The sequence below is a fragment of the Notothenia rossii genome (assembly GCF_949606895.1).
Source record: "Notothenia rossii genome assembly, chromosome: 2".
Taxonomy (NCBI): domain Eukaryota; kingdom Metazoa; phylum Chordata; class Actinopteri; order Perciformes; family Nototheniidae; genus Notothenia; species Notothenia rossii.
The window spans coordinates 81,822,352-81,842,645 of NC_136904.1; the positions used below are offsets into that span (position 1 = coordinate 81,822,352).

Here is a 20,294-nt window from a genome sequence, read left to right on the forward strand (position 1 = left end):
TCAGCTATGTGTTTTTGGTTTCTTAAGGATGTATGTTTTCCATATGTTAACTTGGTTGGTCAGTTCCCACCCTGTCTGTGTTTGTGGCTTGTATGGCTGCTTATGCAGAACCAGAGAAAGGTTGGCAGCGTAGCAATACAACATGCAGTGTACTGTCAACGTATAGGTTACCATTTCACTGCATCCACAATCTTAAAAATAATAATAATTTCTATGCAGTAGGACTAATATTTTAATATATATATATAAAAATATGCATAACAATTATTATGTTGTATTATTATTATTATTATTATATGTAGGCTATATATATATATATACACACACACACACAAGGTCTTAGGTATGTTTATTTCCACTGTAGGAATTATTTTTGAATAAATGTTGGACTTGCAGAAGAAGATTCATCTTTATTATGGGAATAGGATCTGGAAGCATTTAGGTATTTTTATATTAAATATGTTTCTCCTTTTGCATTAGTATATCCATAAATGCAAATGGCCTCAACGGAAATCCAATGTTCAACACTTCACGCATGAAATGAAACACTTAAAGGTTTTACGAATCAGAAAGCCATCAACTATATGGTCATCTACGATACCTTAAAAAACACATTTCTAATTTGATAATGTAACCTTTGTATAGCTTACACCTTATCTTTCTTTTTTTCTCATCTTTTAGTTTGATTTCTAATCTTTTTGTGTAATTGTATGAAGTAGACCTACTTTGAAGAAGAAATGCAAAAATGGTTGCCACCATTGACAAAAATGAAGATCAGTTAATCAAAAGATAATACATTCGTAAAAAATATGTATAGCCTACCAATGTTTATTGTTCTAATGGATTTCTGAACATAACCATATTGCTGCAAAGACACCAGATGTTTATTTTTTATTGTCTCTGTCTATTTTCCTTTTCCTTTTTTCCTTCTTTTTAAGCAAATGTATGTATTTAAAAAGGATGGGCTGTATCATTGCACAAGCTATAAGCATGGAGACCAGTGCTTTTTGTAATCATCAAAGGTCTAACTTGAATGCACTTAAAAAAGTTAGAGTGGATTTTATATTTATATGGTTAAAATCTCCATGTTGCCTCAGTTCAGTGTCCGTGTGCTTCTGGCTTTGCACAAGATTATGGGGTGGACAGGATGGGATGCAGCCTATAGAGCTCTCTCAGCGCAACCACAGCGAGAGCATAACGCATCTGTCGGCTTGGATGCAGCAGCTTCCTCTCTGCTTCAGTCAGTCAGACCGCCGAGGACACTGCCGGAGGATCCAGCCCCGCAAATCTCTGCTGAAGTAAGTCTTATCACCGAAACGAGCCACACTGCAATTTAGACGGGAAAACACACAAGGAAGGGGTCAAACCTAAAAACTCTCATCATCCGCTGCCTCATTTAAAACTTGATACCGGAGTATGGGAGTCGTCGGCTCGGATGCAGCTCCACACCGGCTTCAGAAGTTGGACAGCCCGCAATTTGAATGCCATGACTCTTGACTTTAGACAACATTTCCAGCGCAGTGCAGTATTTAAGAAACCAAAAGGTGGACTTCTCCCTTGTGTGCCGATTATGTGTCCTCGGAGGCTGTTATTAGCTGATCAACATGTGGCACCTAATGGGCACCTCTAGTCTTTTCTGAGACATGGAGCATTAGTCTATCGATCCCTGAAGAACCCGTGGGTGCTACTTATTATTCACAGTAATGGAATGAAGAAACTATCTCGATATGATGGACGAAAGATCCAGTAAGCTCATCTTGGCGCCTATCTTAGCTGTCCTTTTTGTTATGATAGGCTACCAGTACATATGTCCCGCTGGCAGCAATTCATGCCACTTTAAGGCTGAGGAGAAATTAAGGGGGGTAAGCCTACTTTCCACCCCGTACCAGGACAGCGATGATTTCTACAGAGATCAAGACCTGGAGGATGACAGCCCTCCTAAACTACCGTCCAAATTCAACTTCACCGAAAGAGACCTTGACAGACACGTGGAGTTCAACATCAAAGGGGACGACGTGATAGTGTTTTTGCACATCCAGAAGACCGGAGGAACCACTTTCGGGAGGCACTTGGTGAGGAATATTCGCTTGGAGCAGCCGTGCGACTGCAAGCCAGGACAGAAGAAATGCACATGTCACCGACCAGGGAAAGAGGAGTCCTGGCTCTTCTCCCGGTTCTCTACCGGCTGGAGCTGCGGGCTGCATGCAGACTGGACCGAGCTGACGAACTGTGTACCTGTCATTATGGATAAGAAGGAAGCCCAGAGGAATAAAAGGTAAATGTGTACAAATAGGCATGCAAACACTAGAACCCCACGATAAATGTAAACAATCCAAGTTGTGATTTGTTGTTTTAAGTGAAGAGTATTAGATGGGAAGGTGTTCCTGAGTGATGTAGTTTAGTCAGAAAGTGAGAAACAATACACTGATTGTAAAATGGCAATTCATTGGAACCCAGCACCCAGCAACCAACTCAGTTTGTTAAGTGTTTTATCATAAAATATTGTACCAAGTCAACATTTACCTTCCTTAACCTTCAGAAATGAAATCTGTCTGGCTTTTGTGTTCACATCTGCCTCTCACAATGGACTTGGTTCTGTCCAGCTGTGCCAGTGCTGTTTTTCTACCAGTTTGCGCTATTCACAAATTGTACTCAAGCATTTAAAGGAATCCCTTTTCACAGCAGAAATGATGTTTGGAAGCCTGCAGTCCAATTTGGCACACTGCAGTTTTTTCATTGTCTCTGGATCAAAGCTCCAATGGCACCTATTGAACACTGACTGAGAGTTTCATGAAAGCAAACATACTGTGAATTCATAATTGTAAGTTAAAGGGTAAGTGACTGACTCTTTGACTCTGATGGTATCCCCCTCTGTTTTATTAATGGTTAAATTGTCCATAATAAGGGTGTATCACACTCAAACCTGACCCATACACACAGATTCCCCTGCATTGTGTGATTAGTCCCTTGAGGTGTTCTCACTGGCTTATAGAACAGGAGCACTGCTGTTGTATCACACAAAGTCTTTAAATCAGATGCCATCTTATCTCATGACTGACTTCAGATTATCCAAAGATGTTTGGTTTAGATGGACAAAAGATATCTGAGCGTGAAAGAAAAGTAGAACCTGTTTATTTGATATGCATTTTCCTTCTAACATTTTCTGTTGAAATTGCAGTAGAAAAGACATTTGCCATTGCTAACTACTAATTTGAGAAAATGAATGCAGTTAGTACAATTACTTAAGGCGACCGCATTGTAATGAACCAGTCACTGCATGAGCAATGTGTAAGTGTTTCTGTGTGTGTGTGTGTTTTCACTTGGCAGAATAGATGTGTGCATTTTGCAATGCAGTTAGAGTTGCTGATTCTTTAAATTGCATTGCAGACTATTCATTAAAAGAGAAAATACATGTTAAAAGTCTTTAAGTCAGTTGCATGTTCTCAGAGATACTGACATTTAGAAAAGAGCATACACCAAATGTCACAAACACAAGAATTTCCTTTTCTGTTTTGAAAAAAACATCTTACAGTACACTGAAGTACATGAGCACATGATTTATTTCTGCTGTGCCAAGTGTTTCCTTTACTCAGGAAAGTGCTCAGTGGATGCGACAGCTCCTCATTTCACAGCTGCAGCATCTATTCTGCACTTAGGCCTGGCATCCCTTGTTCTTTAGCTGGCTCCCGCAGCATCTATTCTCAGATAAGTCTGCCTCGACCAAGCCTGTTGGCAGACACACTGTTAGACCCCTTCACCAACACAGCATAATTACTAAGATGACTAACGGTTTAATGCAAAATCGTAATAATTTTGTGTGCAATGCCTTAATTAAAATATTTCAAATGCTATATAAGGTCAAAATAAGAAAAAAAACACCCTTGTACAGTTGAATAGTTAATTTGCAATAAATAATCCATAAAATCTTAACTCTACCTAAGGGTGCAATGGGGAATACTAAGTGTACATCACTGCCAAATTCAGATGGCATACCCTTGTTTTTCGGTTGAGAGCCTCTCAGATTGAGTGGCTTTCTTTCCGCAGTCCCAGGTCCTCACCTTGCCAGCTCTTGAGATGGCAGTAGGGGAGCTGAGGTGGGCTTGGATGGCACTGCCTGCCTGGCGTTGTGTGGCCTTTTAAGCCGGGCAGGGCATGAAGCACGGAGAGCCAGCCGTGCGGCCCAGGAAAGGTCAGGCGTGTCAGACTGGATCAGTGTGCGTGTCCTGCGGCGTGGCTCCTCTGGAGTTTGCTGTCAGTCAAGGGAGAAGGGAAGCGAGTGAGTTGGACTCTCTTCCAGGCTTTTTGGAGAAACATACCTCTAAGTGCTGTTCTCTTAAGTTGCTTTGTGGGGAGCGTCCTGGCGTTACTTTGTCTGCTGCATTAAGAAGGCTTGCTGAGCAGGTTGTTTTCGTCTCAAGTGATTTCAGAGACCTTCACTGTGTAGAGCTGCTTACATTATTTCTTATTGTTACATCCTCATTAGCTATACAGTAACTGTTTGGTCTCGAGTAGATGTATTCAATTTAACACACAAAAACAAGGCCAATTAAAAAATGAACATGGAATATGGACGAGTAAACCGTGTCTTTAGAATTGTTTTGACAAGGTCGGTATTTCTGAGAAATACCTGATGTTGCTTTCCATTCAAATAAGACTGAGCTTTTTCGGTTGTTCAGCTTAATATTTGCTTCCATCCTTGTGTAGTCAGAATGTCTGTCAATGAGATTAAAAACAACAATACCTTTTTATTGTTACAGCTGCTCGACGATGAAAGGACATTTGATTATCAAACATAGTCAGAAGTTCCTCCAGCATACATTACACGCCATGAATAAAGTAGCAGTGAACTCAGTGCTGTCCATGTAATATGGGTATTGTCATTTTTCTTTGATCAGATTACTCACTGAATGTTTGCATATGAGCAAATACCAACCACTATTTTTCTTATCCCCTGCAGATGAAAGATAATGTTGATGTTTCACGCTAGAGATTCTTTATTTTTTTTAAATGATCACATGTACCGGTAATACTAATGACAAAAACACATTTGAGATACTTTCAGAAGAGCCATTCAAGCCTTTGTTATACATCATGAAAACTGAGAAGAATAACGATCTTCTGTTTGAGCACAAGGTCCCTCAATCAGAACACAACAGATTCATGCTTGTGCATTGTCATTCACACAACAGAAAGAGGAAATTGTTAGTTTAGCTGAGGACACAACATCCTCTTAGCACCCAGAGAGTGAGCACGGTTTGTTTGTTTTTAAGTTAAAATCAGAAGAAGACAAATGACTTGCTGTTGATTCTACCTGATTTATTCAACATTCTTTATCATAGTTTTACTTCTTTACAGATTCCCTGAATATGTGGTTAAATAGCAAATCAAAACATATATTTCACATGGTTGACATTCATAGAAACGTCAAGGTGGATGTTTTGTTGACAAAGTCAATTAATACAATAAATCAGGCTCATGCTGATGCATATGTTTCTTCATGGTGGTATTTTGATGACGTTTAATAAAAAGTATTTGAATTAGCGTAGAACTTAGAACTGTGTTCATATCTTTTCTCAAAAAATGTGGCAAAGCAATGTCTCAATTAAGAAAAGCATTTATTATGCAGATTTGACAATTCAGTCAGCTCATTACTCATGATGTCATTCATCATGTTTTTCTGCCTCTCTGTTAATGACAAGAAAACGCATAAACTACAAAACGGATTTAAGTAAGTTAGTTAATCATAAGAGGAAAAATGATTAGTTTTAGTGTGTATGGGTCCCATAATTCCCGAATGGTCAGGCATAAAACCAAAATCATCTTTGTCTCTCTGGACTCCTTGAATTCTATTTTGTTAAATTCAATACAAATGTATTTATCCCGTCAAGCCATTGTTTACAGCAGCCCACCATCCAGTTGAAAAATCGTACCACTATGTTGTTAGCAATTGAAGTTGGGTTTGAAAATTCAAAAGAAACTTGACTTTGATTATCATGCTGAGGCAGCCAAGCTAACACATTAGTTAATCTGCTCATATGCTTATTGGTGTCCCTTGAAATCTTGCTAATTGCACTATCCCTTGCCACATATTCAGCAGGTACATGAATCTATTTAGATTCAGGCAGTAAACATCCAGAGCAATAAAATAAATATCATGGGTCTTTTTAGACTTATAGTGAAGGGCAGCACAGCCTTTTTCCTGTTTCTATTCCTGTTAGTTGTTCCCCTTTTAACTGTGGCCTCATGGTAATTTTATGCATATGCTGATGTTGCCGTTTTGATCAATTATAAAATCTTCATTAGAGGCTTTTTTGTTGCCTATGCATAATGAATGCTCAGTTCAGAAGTACAAAGAGACCAAAGCCAAAACACAAGTGGTGTGCAGACGCTCTTCGATGCTCTCCTTTGATGAAGCACAGAGAGAGAGAATGTGCCTATGTAGCAATGACAAAGAGGATGTCCTCTGCTGTGATTCTAATGATGTTTTTAGATCACTGTGTCCTCGAGGTTTTTTGTGTCATGTGGACTAAAAAGCTGTCTTGAAAGTTGTGCATATAGTAAAAAAACAATGGCAACTACTGTGATTTCTTGGTTGAAAATTATTTCTTAATGATGTCACAGACTGAAGGATGTTCATTAACAGTTTTGATCATAGTTGCTGTTAATTTGCTTTCAAAATGCTGCTTCACAGGGATCATTTACATAATCGTTGTCAGTCTTTTGGGTGTTGAAGGGAAAGTCTTCTATGCTTTATGGCCTCATGTATCTCTGTTCCAGTTTGCTGAAGATCACAAGTTTTGCCAATAAGGGAAACTCTAGCTTAGTTACTTACTCTTACTGTAGCTTTAGTTTAGCTTAGTCCCAATAGATGAAAAGTACTGCAATCAATCAATGTTTATTTTTATTTATTTTTATTTTACTGCAAAACTATTCAATCTCCTGCCAACATGTATTTTCCACCAATCATAAAAATAACATTTCCTTAGTTTCTATAACAATCCTACAGGGGTACTGAAAGACAGTTATTACTTACAGGGCACAGCAATGATGTACACCAGTCCTTTGCTGAATAACACCACACATCATATTTTATTCATAATGACTGATACAGCAAGGGCTGCAAACACTTCCATTTACAGCTTGTGTCATTGAACCATGCATGTCTACATCTATCTACTATTGTACCAGCGCATGACTTCTACCTGGGCATCTCCCTGAATCAGCATGTGGGAGGGAGTCATTACCAAAGCCGACTCAAATGAACTTAAACAGCGATTACATTTTTCATTTTGCCAACACTGATGTTGATTCCTCATTTTATTACAAAATGTGTGGGCAAATTTAATTATTATTACAATTCCATTCAATCTATCATATTTGAAGTCATATTTGTAAAGCTCAGAGGTTTAAATCTTATCACATTATGTTCATCAGACTGAGTTTGCCTCATTGTAATTGTAGATTTTTTTTTTTTTTATTAAGGACAATATTTCCATTAACCATGTATATAGAAGGATGAATATGAAGTTCCCATTAGCTTTACAGTTTGGTTGATTCTCATAGTGTCATACTTGGCCACAGCAGGCAACTGTTTTGCTCTAAAAACAATATATAGTACAATATAGTACCCGCTTAGCACAAAATATACTTAACAGTGTACCATTCACCAGCTTAACACCGAAATACTTCCCTAAGGAGTTGGTCACCTATTTTAGGTTTGGGCTCAGACATTAATAATTAATAAGAAAGATGACAGATACGGTTTAGCATTTAGAAGCTAGAGAGCAAACATATTTCCTTAAGGAGTTGATCGAGAGCAAAACCAGAGATAAAAGAGAGTCAATATTGGACTAGCATTCATCAGGTGACCAGAAACGTGACGTGTAAATAGGTTTCCTATAACATTATATTTACTTTAAAGTAAATATAATTGTAGGAGCCATGATCAATATTGATTGGTTGGCTTGGGTCACATGGGTATGGGTGGCACTCATTATAATCCTGTTCACCTGTGTGAGGTGTGGGTTTGTGGAAGAGAGGGTGACACAGGGCCGTTGTATTTTTGTTGACCGGAAGATTACAATTGCTTTGATTATAACAATGTATATATCTGATCACAGAGTTTTTTCATTAAACTACCATACTACGAAACAGAACTTCAGATCTGAGCGAGTACTTTTTTTAGCGTGTCATACAACAGCAAGCAGGCCCGGCCTCAGCCTCTCAGCGACTTAGTTTGTTTCCTGCTGTCGCTACAATAATGTTATAGTAAATGTCAATATTTTTCACAACTTGTTTTTGCTGCACCCACATTTTTGAAAAAAATTAGGTATTACAGGTTTAAAATGTTTGAAAATTGCAAGTATTAATTGCATTTTGGTTACGAAAATTGTTGAAACTACAACAAAATGCTGTTATATCAGTAAATTGAAAAATGATCTTGCTGGAATTTTCTTCTGTGTCATCTGAAGCCTCTCTGCGGTACTCCTCTAAGTGAAAGCTGCATGAGTTACAGTAAAGCAACAGGGTAATTTGGAGGCCCTCCAAACCCAGATGAACTGGAAGGGGGAAAGTTGAGCAGATTTACAGTTCTGGTCGTATCTTAAGATGTAAGAGGCAAAGTGCTCATCACAATGATGGGGTGTTTATTGTGTGCAGAGGTGTGGGTGCCTTTGCAGGCCTTGGACTTCCAGGGTGCGGAGATTGCTTTTCATGTGTCGTTAATTCAAGTCGTCATTCCTGGCAGGCCTGAGCAGTAATCCGGTTGGATGGATAATTAAGTGTTACCTCTTCAGAGAGTGGAACAGCATATGGTGAGCACTTGTTCAACAACAAGTCATTAAATGTGATTCAACTTAGACTATGGAGAAGGAACAGAAACTTTTATCAATTTCCTTACTGAAGGACTTGAGAACATTCAAGGAGAGCTAACATATTTGCTTATATTTTTGATTGACAATAGTGGAGAATTTAGAAGCAAAACATTTACCGCAGGAGTTGGAGATTAAAAACGGAACAAAAAGACACTGGATTTTAATCATCCATTACATTTAGCAGGTGGCTAGAAAAACAACTCCAATGAAATGCTGATGTTGCTCCATATGGGCTGAATATGCAAGAAGGTAAATGATTGCTATCAGATTGAGCATCTTAACCTACAAGGTTGTGTTTACAGCTTCTCGCACCATCCCCCCAGCCCAAGTGGCCAAAAATCTATTATTGCAGGTTAAAACAATATATATATATATATGTATGTTGTAAATAGAAAAAACAAACAGAAACAAAGGTTTAAGACATCATTTTGTTATTATTTGACAAACTAGACCTACACATCTCTGTGGTCTTTCCTGTCATTCTTATTCTTCTCAGTAAAGATGTGCAGTACTTTACCCAGTATTCGGAAGTTTTTAATCAGTATCAGGAAGATTATGTATTTATTATTTTTGCCATGCGATGTCCTTTCAATTGGAAAGGGGATTAGTGGCCCAGTTCTATCTGGAAATCTGCTGCTGGATACAGGATGCACCCAACAGGGAGTTGTCTTTAAACGTTATAGTCCAGTGCACATTGATTGAATAACTTAGCCCTTATAGACCACTGCAATGTTAGCATTTGGAGAATGGAGAAAGTGTTGCATATGTTTGAGTTCCTATGGATATACAGTATATTTGGCTTGGTGCAGATGTAGTATGGATGGAGCTTACCGTCTTTCCCTAAAAGCCACTCTAGGTAATGAAAGCCATGCAGCTTGCCAGACCAGGCTTGCAGCTTCTCTGAAACTGCCGTCAAATACTTGCTGCTCCGGCAAATATGAATCTCCAATTGTCTGATTCAGCTCTTATAGTGTGATTAAAATGTGGCATTTAAGTTGAGTGCCTGGCAAGGACTCTGTGTCGCAGTGTTCTGGAAGATGGTTTGTAGACTTAGATCCTCCCTGTGTAAGAAATGTTGAATCACTGCAATTGTGTATCTTGTGGTTTATTTTTGTGGCAAAATGTCCTCACTAAATGTAATGGAAATGTCACAATACTGCTGTTCAACTATTTTGGCATGAGTGTGGTTTTCTTAATTTGATGCATGTAATCACATATGATAAATACCTTGCTTTAACTCTAAACAGCTTGCCTTTATGAACTCTCAGATCCCAGAGGTGCTGTCAAGGAGCTAAACTCCTACTTTCCAGTCAGCTTTTGATCAGTGTTTGATCACACCCTAGACTGAAATAAAAAAGAAGAGAAGCAAAGCACCTCACACCGATTTACTTAAATGGAGTCATCATTGTGGGGAGAATGAATCAGCTGCTGCAGCGATTCGGAGATGTGGTGTTTAATGTTCTCGAGAGGCCTGGTGGCCGCTCAAATGCTCCTATTTTCAGAGGGGCAATTCACTGTGGCTCTGTTTTTCCTCTAATTGAGAAAATAACAATCTAGCTCTCTACATTACATGTTAGACACGTTTATCCAAAGCGACTTACATACTCAATACTGTGGGCAATCCCCACAGGAGCAATTTGGGGTAAAGTGTCTTGCCCAGGGACACAACGACATGCTGACTGCAGTGGGATTTGAACCTGTGACCATCTGATCCCCAGACCACGGCTCTATCCACTGCGCCACGTGCTTCCTCTAATCATGTAAACAGTCCAATAAAAAATATTGTTTACTCTAAATTTGTTTCGGCAATGTTTGCTGACTTTACAATTGTATCCTGAATGATCCAATAGAATTTGGGCTTTGTATCATGCTTACTTACATATTCTTTGGAATAATCATTGCAAGGTAACACAGTAAAGAGATAAAAGGAGAATGTTCAACAGTCACATAAACCATGCTGACTTGCTTAGACTCCTTGTTAATTCAGGTGGGAACTTCCTTCCTTGTGTGTGTTTCTTTCATACTCACAATTCTGCTTGACAGATTGACATATCAAACAGTGACACAGAAAATGCCAGCAGAGGTGCCTGGCTGTGTTATTTCTCAATTGATACCTGTAAGGCCTGACGAGGGTGCCGTGCCAGGAATAACTGCCTCTGGAGTTGATTTATTATAACAACCTGGAGAAAGGTCATCTGTCCTTATCTGGGGCGGGCTGGTGACAGGTAAGTTTATACTGTGGGGAGACTGCCTGCCTCACACTGCTCCCCAATTTGGATTCAGAGATTGACTGAGCACCTGGCACGCTTGAAGTGTAAGCACAGGTAGTGTCACCTTCACACGCTCTAATCTCTGCTTGCAAGAGTGTGCAACCCCTGCGTTGGGTGGATAAAGCTCTCAATGTTTTGATGTTGTTGTGTGCTTTGTTGGCTTGTGATGAAATGGTGAAATGTGTCAACATGAAGAAAAGCCTTCACACACTGAAGATCTGGAACAATTTGAGTGGGGAGCAAAAGGGATGTCCAAACATAAAACTATTCTATTATATACTATTATAACAATTCTCACAAGGTACAGGGATGAAATTGCTAAACCATAACTGTTTATATTCTTGTTTTGTATTCTATTTATGAATTTGTGTTTGTATGAATTTGTGTATGTACATACAGTATGTATATATATAAATATATAGATACCTTTCTCCTAACTTGGCTGTATATATTATATGAATGATTATATATATTATTCGAGATTATAAGTATACATTTATATTGTATGTTAACATATATTAAGATGATTAAGAAAAAAAAGAAATAAAGGGAGAAGGGGCCGGATTAAATAAATGTAAACTTCTTCCGACCCCTTTTCGGACGTGTAATTAGCAAAAGCTTTTTTGTTTATTGATATCAGACAATGATACTACAGATGATTCAATTCTTGATTAAATATTTCGTTTTGTTATTGCATTCATTTGTATAGTACTGTCATGTCTGTATCACCTTTTGTTTCATTTGTATTTTCTTTGGTTTTACACGCTCGAAAAAAATAAAATAAACTAAATTAAACTAGACTACAGGGAGGAGGGTAAACTGAGGTAAAGATATACCAAAATCAGTCTCAGCATGCGTATAATAAAATGGTAATCCATAATACATTATCAATCAATATAATATTTATTGCTGGTGTCCTCTGCATCTTCCTCGTGCTGCGGCATCAGTCAGACTTCACATTTCTCACTGAACAGATTGCAGTCCAGATTGCCTCTTAAATGCTTGTATTTATAAATAGTTGCTCAGTCCTGTTTTACTTCGCAATATCGTTATAGACATTTGATCGGCATTGAACATGCCGGGCAAACACTTGTTTTCATTAACTTGATATAAAACTCTTATGAAACAGTATGCATTACATTATTATTATTATTAGAAACAACTCGAACATTGACTTATTATTTATTGACTTAACTATTATGTTGTATGTTTTCATATGCTCTACATTTCTTTATTAGTTGAAATCCCAAGAACATATTGTGTATGTTATGAGGACTTAACAATACTTTATTTCCCACTGGAAAAGGATTTCCCTCTTAAGATCCATTTCAGTTCCCAACCACATGCTCTGTTGCAGTATAAATTGGATCCTAGTCCACAGTATAATAAGTATGGATTGAAGATCTTTCCTCACATCAGCACGGCACTAGAGAGTAGAGTAACATCGTGTGGCATCACAGAGAGTCGGTGTGGAACAAATAGCATTATGTCTCGGCACGTGTTGTGATACAGCACATCGACCTCATCATAGGAAGCCCTAGTCCCTCAATGCGAGTCACTTGTCTCCAGGTGCCAGACGACTAGCTACAAAACAGAGCTTTAAATCCCACTCGCAAATCCAAGGATCACTTAACTTCTCATCAGTCTCCATTGTGCTGTGGAGGCTGGACGGTGCTTCATTCATCATTCTGTGTAGGCCTCCGCTCTCACGTTCGGTTTACGAGCAGGGAATTTGTTTACTCTCCCTTCAAGGGTGGTGAGAGAAAATTGTCCTAGCACTGGAGGCATTTGCTCCTCTTGTAATGCCAGGCGTGTCTGTGAATCATAACAAGTTACGGAAGCAGGAACAATATTAAGTGTCCTTGAGTGCTTCCTTTTGAACAGCATGTATGAATTATCAGCAAATGGCTTTTCCCTCGCTGTCATCAAGAAGCACATTATGCCTTTGTTAAATATTTCAAGATGGAATATAAGCCAATGCATATTAATGCCATATGACATACATTAGCATTGATTCCAAGTTGTTATACACCTAACAAAGCAAGTGTGCTGCTAAAGTCAATTTGAGTGTGTTGGGAGCTTTTAGCAACAATGTGAAGAGAAATGGCGAGCCGTTTCAGGCAATGCAAGGTGCCAACATGACTAATGGGCCCAGCCTGGATCCTCTATCGACTCGCACAGAAATACCCAGGGATTGATTTGACTGCTTATGCCACCGCCATATTCTCGCCCCCCAATGATGCGGTTTCATGGCTATTTGTAAAACTGCTGCCACAGCCTCTTTTTTATGTTGGCTGTAATATCGAACCTGACCATGTAGGCTGCTCCGTGTCCAGTTATTGCTTTAATATTCAACCTTTCTTGACACCTCTGTGTAACGAGAATGGACTGATTTATTCATTATAAGGACATTTGAAAGAAAGAACAAACTACAAAACATGCACATAAGATGTAATATATGATGATTACTGGTATACTTATTGTTATGTTTTTATTTCAACAAGGACCATGCAAATACAAATACATTAATCTCAGAAAAGAGAAGCGATTAATTATGCCAGATTTGAGCTAATAGCTAATTTTCCACCTGCACTTTATCTATTTGATCACACAGTTGTGTCTTGTGTCTGTTAGTCATTTCTGATAGCATTTGATCCTTGTCTCATAAAACCCAATGGTCCAATTACATAGATTTGAAATGGCATTTGAAATAAGCAGAGTATTACATTAAATAAAAAAGAATATTCATTATTATACAATATTTCACTAGATACCACCAATCCGTTATAATAAAACTACATATCACCTACATTTTTTTTTTTATTTGCTATTAGATCAGGGGTGTCCAAACTACGGCCTGGGGGCCAAATGCAGCCTGTGGCCCACTTTGGATCGGCATGCAGCAAATTCCAAAAGTATAATGGCGGTGTGTGGCGCAGTGGGTTGTGCGTCAGTGTTGGTCAGGGTGGGTCACAGGTTCAAACCCCACTGCAGCCAGCATGTCGTTGTGTCCCTGGGCAAGACACTTCACCCCAAATTGCTCCTGTGGGGATTGCCCACAGTATTGAGTATGTAAGTCGCTTTGGATAAAAGAGTCTAACAAGTAACATGTAATGTAATGTAATACGGCCCACACCAGAAGCTTGTGCTTGTCTTATATTGTACTTCTTAATTATAAGTAGATACAAATATACTACACAGTTGTATTCACGTGTGAATAGGCCCAATTTTCAAGTAAATTCAGTCAATTAAAGGTGAAAACATTTTCAAACAAATCTTAGTTGATAAAAAAAAAAGCCCAATAACTTATTTCCATAACAAGCTTGAAACAAACCTTCATATTTCCCCTTATTCTAAGCAATCTGAAGCTTCTGTTTTAAGGAATGAGCTTCAAACAAGATAAAGTAAAGCCTCTGGAGAGCTCTGATGTAGGTTGTTTGTTTTCTAAAAGCACATCGAAGTATCAAGCATAATTTACATAGATTTGATAGATTTTTCTTATCATTTAACTTATGAGGCAATACACCTCACCTCTGTATATGGCCCTCAGTGAAAACAGTTTGGACACCCCCTGTATTAGATTGAACGTGATTTTGAAAACACTTTATGTGCTTTACTTTTTTGTATTCACTGTGTTTGGAAAGTGAATCCTACAGCCATTTCCGCTCCCCTAAAGTAGGAAAGGAGAGAGCTGAGCAGCTGTTCCAGCACAAGACTGTGGCCTTTCCATGTTGATGATTGATTCAGGTGCGGTGAGGAGGGAGAGGAGGGATCAGGCTTTGGGCTGTGTCCGTTAATCACACTGTATTACCACACAGGAGGCATTTATCACCAAACACCAAAGGCTTCAGTCCACGGGGAACACTGAAACCAATCTCATCGCTTACATGCTATCCATCCAGGTCTACGAAAAGCAGCCTTGTTGAGCGCTACCACATCCATTTTCTCTATCAGAGGGGTATGTTACACAGAAAAAGTAAGAGGCAAAGAACAGCGAGGACAGTGGGGGTGAAGATACTTTTGGGATAAGTCCCTGCAGTACTTTGTAGGAGTCTTTTTGTACCTCATCCAGTGTCACAGCCTTGTGTTGTGTCTCATTATGGAGTTAAAGCATCCAACTTCTAACATTACTGTGGAGGCTTGTTGTGTCTGCTGGTGATGAGACGATAAAGTTCCATTTTGTCTTTCATTGCAACAGAAATGACATTAGAGACACCGTGTTCATGAAACTTTATTGGCCAGTGAATTGCCTCGCTGGATGACAATGCAATGGGTTGCGGAAAAAGTTGAGCCAGCTTCAACTTTTATGCCAACAACCCTTTGTTTTATGCCAGGTCCCTCTAGCCGTAAAAATAAATGATGGGAATGAATCTTTCCACACAGTGCTGTTGTCTGTCTTAAAACGAGAGAGGATGATGTCGTGAAATAATGATAACAGAGTTTGACTGACAAAAGACGTTTCTAATGCTTCAATCAGGCACCTCATAACCTAAATGTATCTTCACTGTTTGGTATATCAGCACCTTACTTGGGTCTTTAACTTTTCCCACTTAGCGTTTCCAAGTGGTGTTATTTTTGTAGCTGCTGTATTTTTGCAGAATTGCATTGTTAACTGAGGCTTACAGGGAACCAATTTTCGAACGCCATGGTGTAATTATTCTACAGTCATTACATTGTGCAAACAACATACACTTCTAAATGATAAGTACAAGAAAAATGTTTTTCTATTACCATTTAATTTTGATTATTCTTCACCAGGATTTTTTCGCTTTCTCATCTGGATATATTGTTTCAGGACATAATCTACACCAACAAGATGAATAATTAAATCTGCTTTGGATCACAAGACATGGGGTGAGACAGTGAGAGGCTCACAGGCTAGGAACTAGGTTACAACATGCATCTATGCTTGTTATACTTTCACATAGGGCTGCTCAATTAATCATATTTTAATCGCCATTACGATTATGGCTTGCAACGATTACGAAAACAACGTAATTGAAATAAAACAATTATTTTTTTATTATTATTTTTTTCAAATTACTTATTTTTTTTATTGTTTTTTCAGTTGAATTATACTTAAAGTTGAGGGTAATCAACTGTTAAAAAAATACTGTTAAAAAAATTGTCTCCAATAAATTGATTGTTTCAAAGTAAATGGATAATCATTTTTAATAATTGGGATATCAATTATTGACCCAAATAATCGAGATTATGATTTTTGCCATAATCGAGCAGCCCTACTTTCACAGACATCTTGCTTCTTCTTGGCCTCAATCATGTACATATCTCGAGCACATTTTCCAGACTGTACACAGGGTCCTTAAACTTCTCCCCCCACATCTCCCCATAACAATCCCTCTAATGACTGGCCTCCAGGATCCACATGTGCAGGTTGCACTCACTGCCTCTAACAACTGACATTAGCCAAGATAATGGTTTTCCCAATAGGGGGTCGTGTTTAAAGGCTGCAAAATAATATGCCTTTGTGCAGCAGGCCTCTCCTTTTGTCCCGGGTGAAGGCTAGAGTAAAAGATTATTTTACACTAAGAGCTACTATTATTGAAGAGATGTTAAGTTGCATGTTCCGGTTTTTGACAAATGGTCCGCAGCATATGAGGTCTCTATAACGGCGGGTGCCTTTGAGTCTCTGCAGGTTTGTGTTGATTTACAGCTTCATATTGGATGCGTATGCTGGTGTTGGAGCTGCTGGTTCCTCTCAGATGGATCCATAAGAAGGTTATTGCATGTTCTCTGTTGGGAAAATACTGAATTTACTCTTCTAATGTCAGAGTAGCACATGATAACAAAGGCCCTTCGTAGCTGTGTACGTATCATTACCTAGAAGAGCTTCAGGACACACTGTTTTAGGCATATGTGACAACAATTGACATGATGTATGATTACATAGAAGAAGCTCATGAGACACTGTGTTGAACATATGATAGCTATGTTCAACGATTAAACATGAGAGAGATAGGGAGATAGGCATATGACTGTCATGTTTATTGCATACGCAGTAACTGAACTAAGGCCAGAATACTGCTTTGAAACAGTATTCTTTCATCTTGTGACTGTAACGCTCTCTTGTACTGTGTATATAAGGCATGTCAAGGACACTATTCAGGGAACTATGTTGTCCCATGCAGCTCTGTGTGTGCTGACTACTTCCATTCTTGCAAGGATAATAAATACAATCCTGATATTGAAGCTCAAGCCGGTGACGAGTGATATTTTTCCTAATATTCTCCATAGTCTGTTCATTTACATCATGCCTGTTTAATTGTAATGTAATCTTTTGCCGACATTGCGAGTGGTGTAAACAGAACAGGAAAAGCTGCACTTTAGACAACAAGTTTGTCCACAGGGAGACTTTGCACAAGATGTATCAGCGTGACATTTACATTGAAATGGTAAGTGTGACCGAGTGAGGTTACATGTCTGACTCCTAGTGTAATTGTTTAAAAGGCAAAGAACCACACAGTCCCTCGGGACCTTAGCGTTGATGCTTGATAAGTTAGAGCAAACAGACGCCTGTTTATACATGGCTCTGATGAGTGTCTGTGTTTTGTCACTTTAGGAAGACAAACAACGTCTAAGCGAGGGCAACCACTGCTGCTTCTAATTAACGCACAACACTTGCAATCACAGCAATAAATGTGTCTGCTTTGTAGTCTGGTAAAAGTAGATCAAAGTCAAAGCTGTGCCAGCAGTGTGCATTTGAGGTGAGTTTTTTTCTTGTATACTAGCGCTACAGGGAAATATACCCACAGTACAGTGCGGCTTTTTTTATGTCGCCTAGCATTTGGAGGCCTTAGCTCAGTGGAAAAGCAGCAGAATAAAATCCCCCTTGTGTTGACAAGAGTGTCAGGTTGTTCAGAATTTATATTCATGGCTGCAAATGGAAATGGAACAACCACAATTGGTGTCCTGCAGTGCCAGTGCCAGTTATTGATGTGCAGTGGAGTGTAGAGATTGACATTTAACAGCGACAGGATGAGCGGCCTCTGACCTGCCTGAATACTCGGCAGCAGATGACCTGGCACATACAGAACGGGCCTACTGTATGGTTTGTCTGTATAAGAGACTGATGGGAGCTGAGAGCAATGGGCTTCGGAGCAGAGGGAGTCATTTTCCCCTCGCCTCCACCTTGCCGCAGTCAGGGGAGACAAACAGGAAAATCGATACTCGCACTCGGGACAGTTCACTACAAGGGCCTTCCTCACGACGCTATCTGTCAGAGTCAGTCCCTCAAGCGGGATGGGAACTGCTGACAAGAAGGTGTCAGGCCACGCTGATCACACTGTTAGAGAACGACTGAAGTCTTGTCCAGCACGCGGACAGCTCCAGACAGACAGAGACAAAGGGCTCAGGGAGAAATGTTGGACTTCTTCTTCAGTCCTTTAAAACATGTTCTCATTGAATTCCAGCATGACATTAGTGAGTGTACAGCAGGTACTACTATCATATTAACATTTTATGTTTTTTATAGAAATTGATGCCCACAAACCTCTCAAACACCGAAGAAATATGACATAATAGGCTTTCGGCAGGACCTTGCAAACGCACTTCTATTGCGCCATTAGTGATGGTTGTGTAGGCATCTATGTAAACAGAGTTTTTTTTAAATAAAACAATTCTTTTTTGCCTTTTTAGGGATAATTTTAAATGTTATTTCTTCAATCTTTTTTTCAATCCATTGTTTCTATGAAAAATCCATTTACATTTTTTATTTTTAAAGTTTGTTTTATTTAATAATATTGTCTATTCTGGAACATATCCGAATCAAGTGGCAAATACAGGAACTATTTTACTTCTACTTTTCGTTATTGTACGAGTTTTTGGCCATCAGTTCCTTCCATAATCATTGATAAGTTATTGAATAATTCCTTCTTTATTTAATTGATAATGTAAAGTGTTTCATATGCGATAGTTTTTGAAAAAGAAGGGTTTTTAATGACCAGCTTGATTGCCACGTTAGGATGTAAAACTCCAATTTGCATAAAACAGTATCTCCCCTGATTTCCAGTCAAATATCTGCTGGTAAATAAAAATAAAAAAATCTGAAAAATACATCTGACATTAAAACATTGAGACAAAACCACATGGGAGATGACCATTGGGAGTCTAAGTACACGACTTGCAGTGCTCTTTTTTAATTCCTCAATCCATTCCTGTAATGACCCTGAAAGTGTGTGGGAAACTGACCAACTGTCACGTTTTATCCTCAAGATTTGTGCTGTGTGTTTGTGTGTGTGTGTGTGTGTGTGTGTGTGTGTGTGTGTGTGTGTGTGTGTGTGGAGAATGAGGAGGGCCTCAGTGAATGCTGCAATGGTAATGAAGCCACCACTATAAATGGGCTAGTCATTCATGATTAACTGGCGTGTCATGCCTGAAGTAATTGCCTTAATTAGCTATTGAACAGGTTTCAGGGTTAATGGGACAACAGGTTGGCAGTGAACCTGATTTACTGTTGGAAGTTAATGATTTTACTCTCATCTTCCCCTCATTCCTCGAAATGATTTGATTAACAGTACGGGAGAAACAGATCCCCTTGTTGTTAATACAAAATCAATTTCATGGCTGGCTGAGCTATCTCTGACAGTGTTTGTTGTTGGGCGAGCGAGGTCTTCAGTCAGCCACTGGAGACAGGACAAACACACAGAGGCCTGTAGAGGAACGCCGACGGTAAATCTGCCTCTGAGAGCGTGTCGGGAAGCTGGCAGCTCTCCCACCCCTGCCCACAAATTTACCTCCACTAAGCTTTTCTGTCATGACTGCCGGCCAATCCGGTGTGTTTTCCCTGAAATTGTGTTGGAGGAATAAGCTATGTGAGTAATTGGGAAGCAGGTACCATAAAGTCTCTCCTGTGAGGCAGGATGTGTTTGGAAGTGTGTTCCGTTGGAAATGCCAGAGGGGAGAAAGTGTAGATATATTGTCCTCAAATCCTCCGATGCCAAGGCCACTTAATTGGCAAAACCTTGGACTGTTATTGAGTAGAGGTCAACATATAACGGCATCTTTAATGTTAACCTCCATTTCTCTCTGTTTAAACATCCAATTTGGCACTGGCTCTGTGCGGCATATTGTGCCTGCAGCATGGCTCGGTGATTTTGGCAGAGATCGCTTGCAATGCTCGTGCAGTAGCAAA

At 39.2% G+C, this 20,294-nt stretch overlaps 1 protein-coding gene across 1 annotated transcript in view; it reads left to right on the forward strand.

Moving 5' to 3' along the window:
* The first annotated feature begins 1,149 nt into the window (after window positions 1-1,149).
* The window catches only part of hs6st3b (heparan sulfate 6-O-sulfotransferase 3b), a 68,033-nt gene continuing 48,888 nt past the window's right edge, over window positions 1,150-20,294 (forward strand). The window contains exon 1 of the mRNA XM_079666536.1: window positions 1,150-2,275. Coding sequence (XP_079522662.1) covers window positions 1,728-2,275 — 548 coding nt within the window. The 5' untranslated portion in view covers window positions 1,150-1,727. The remainder of the gene's footprint in view (window positions 2,276-20,294) is intronic.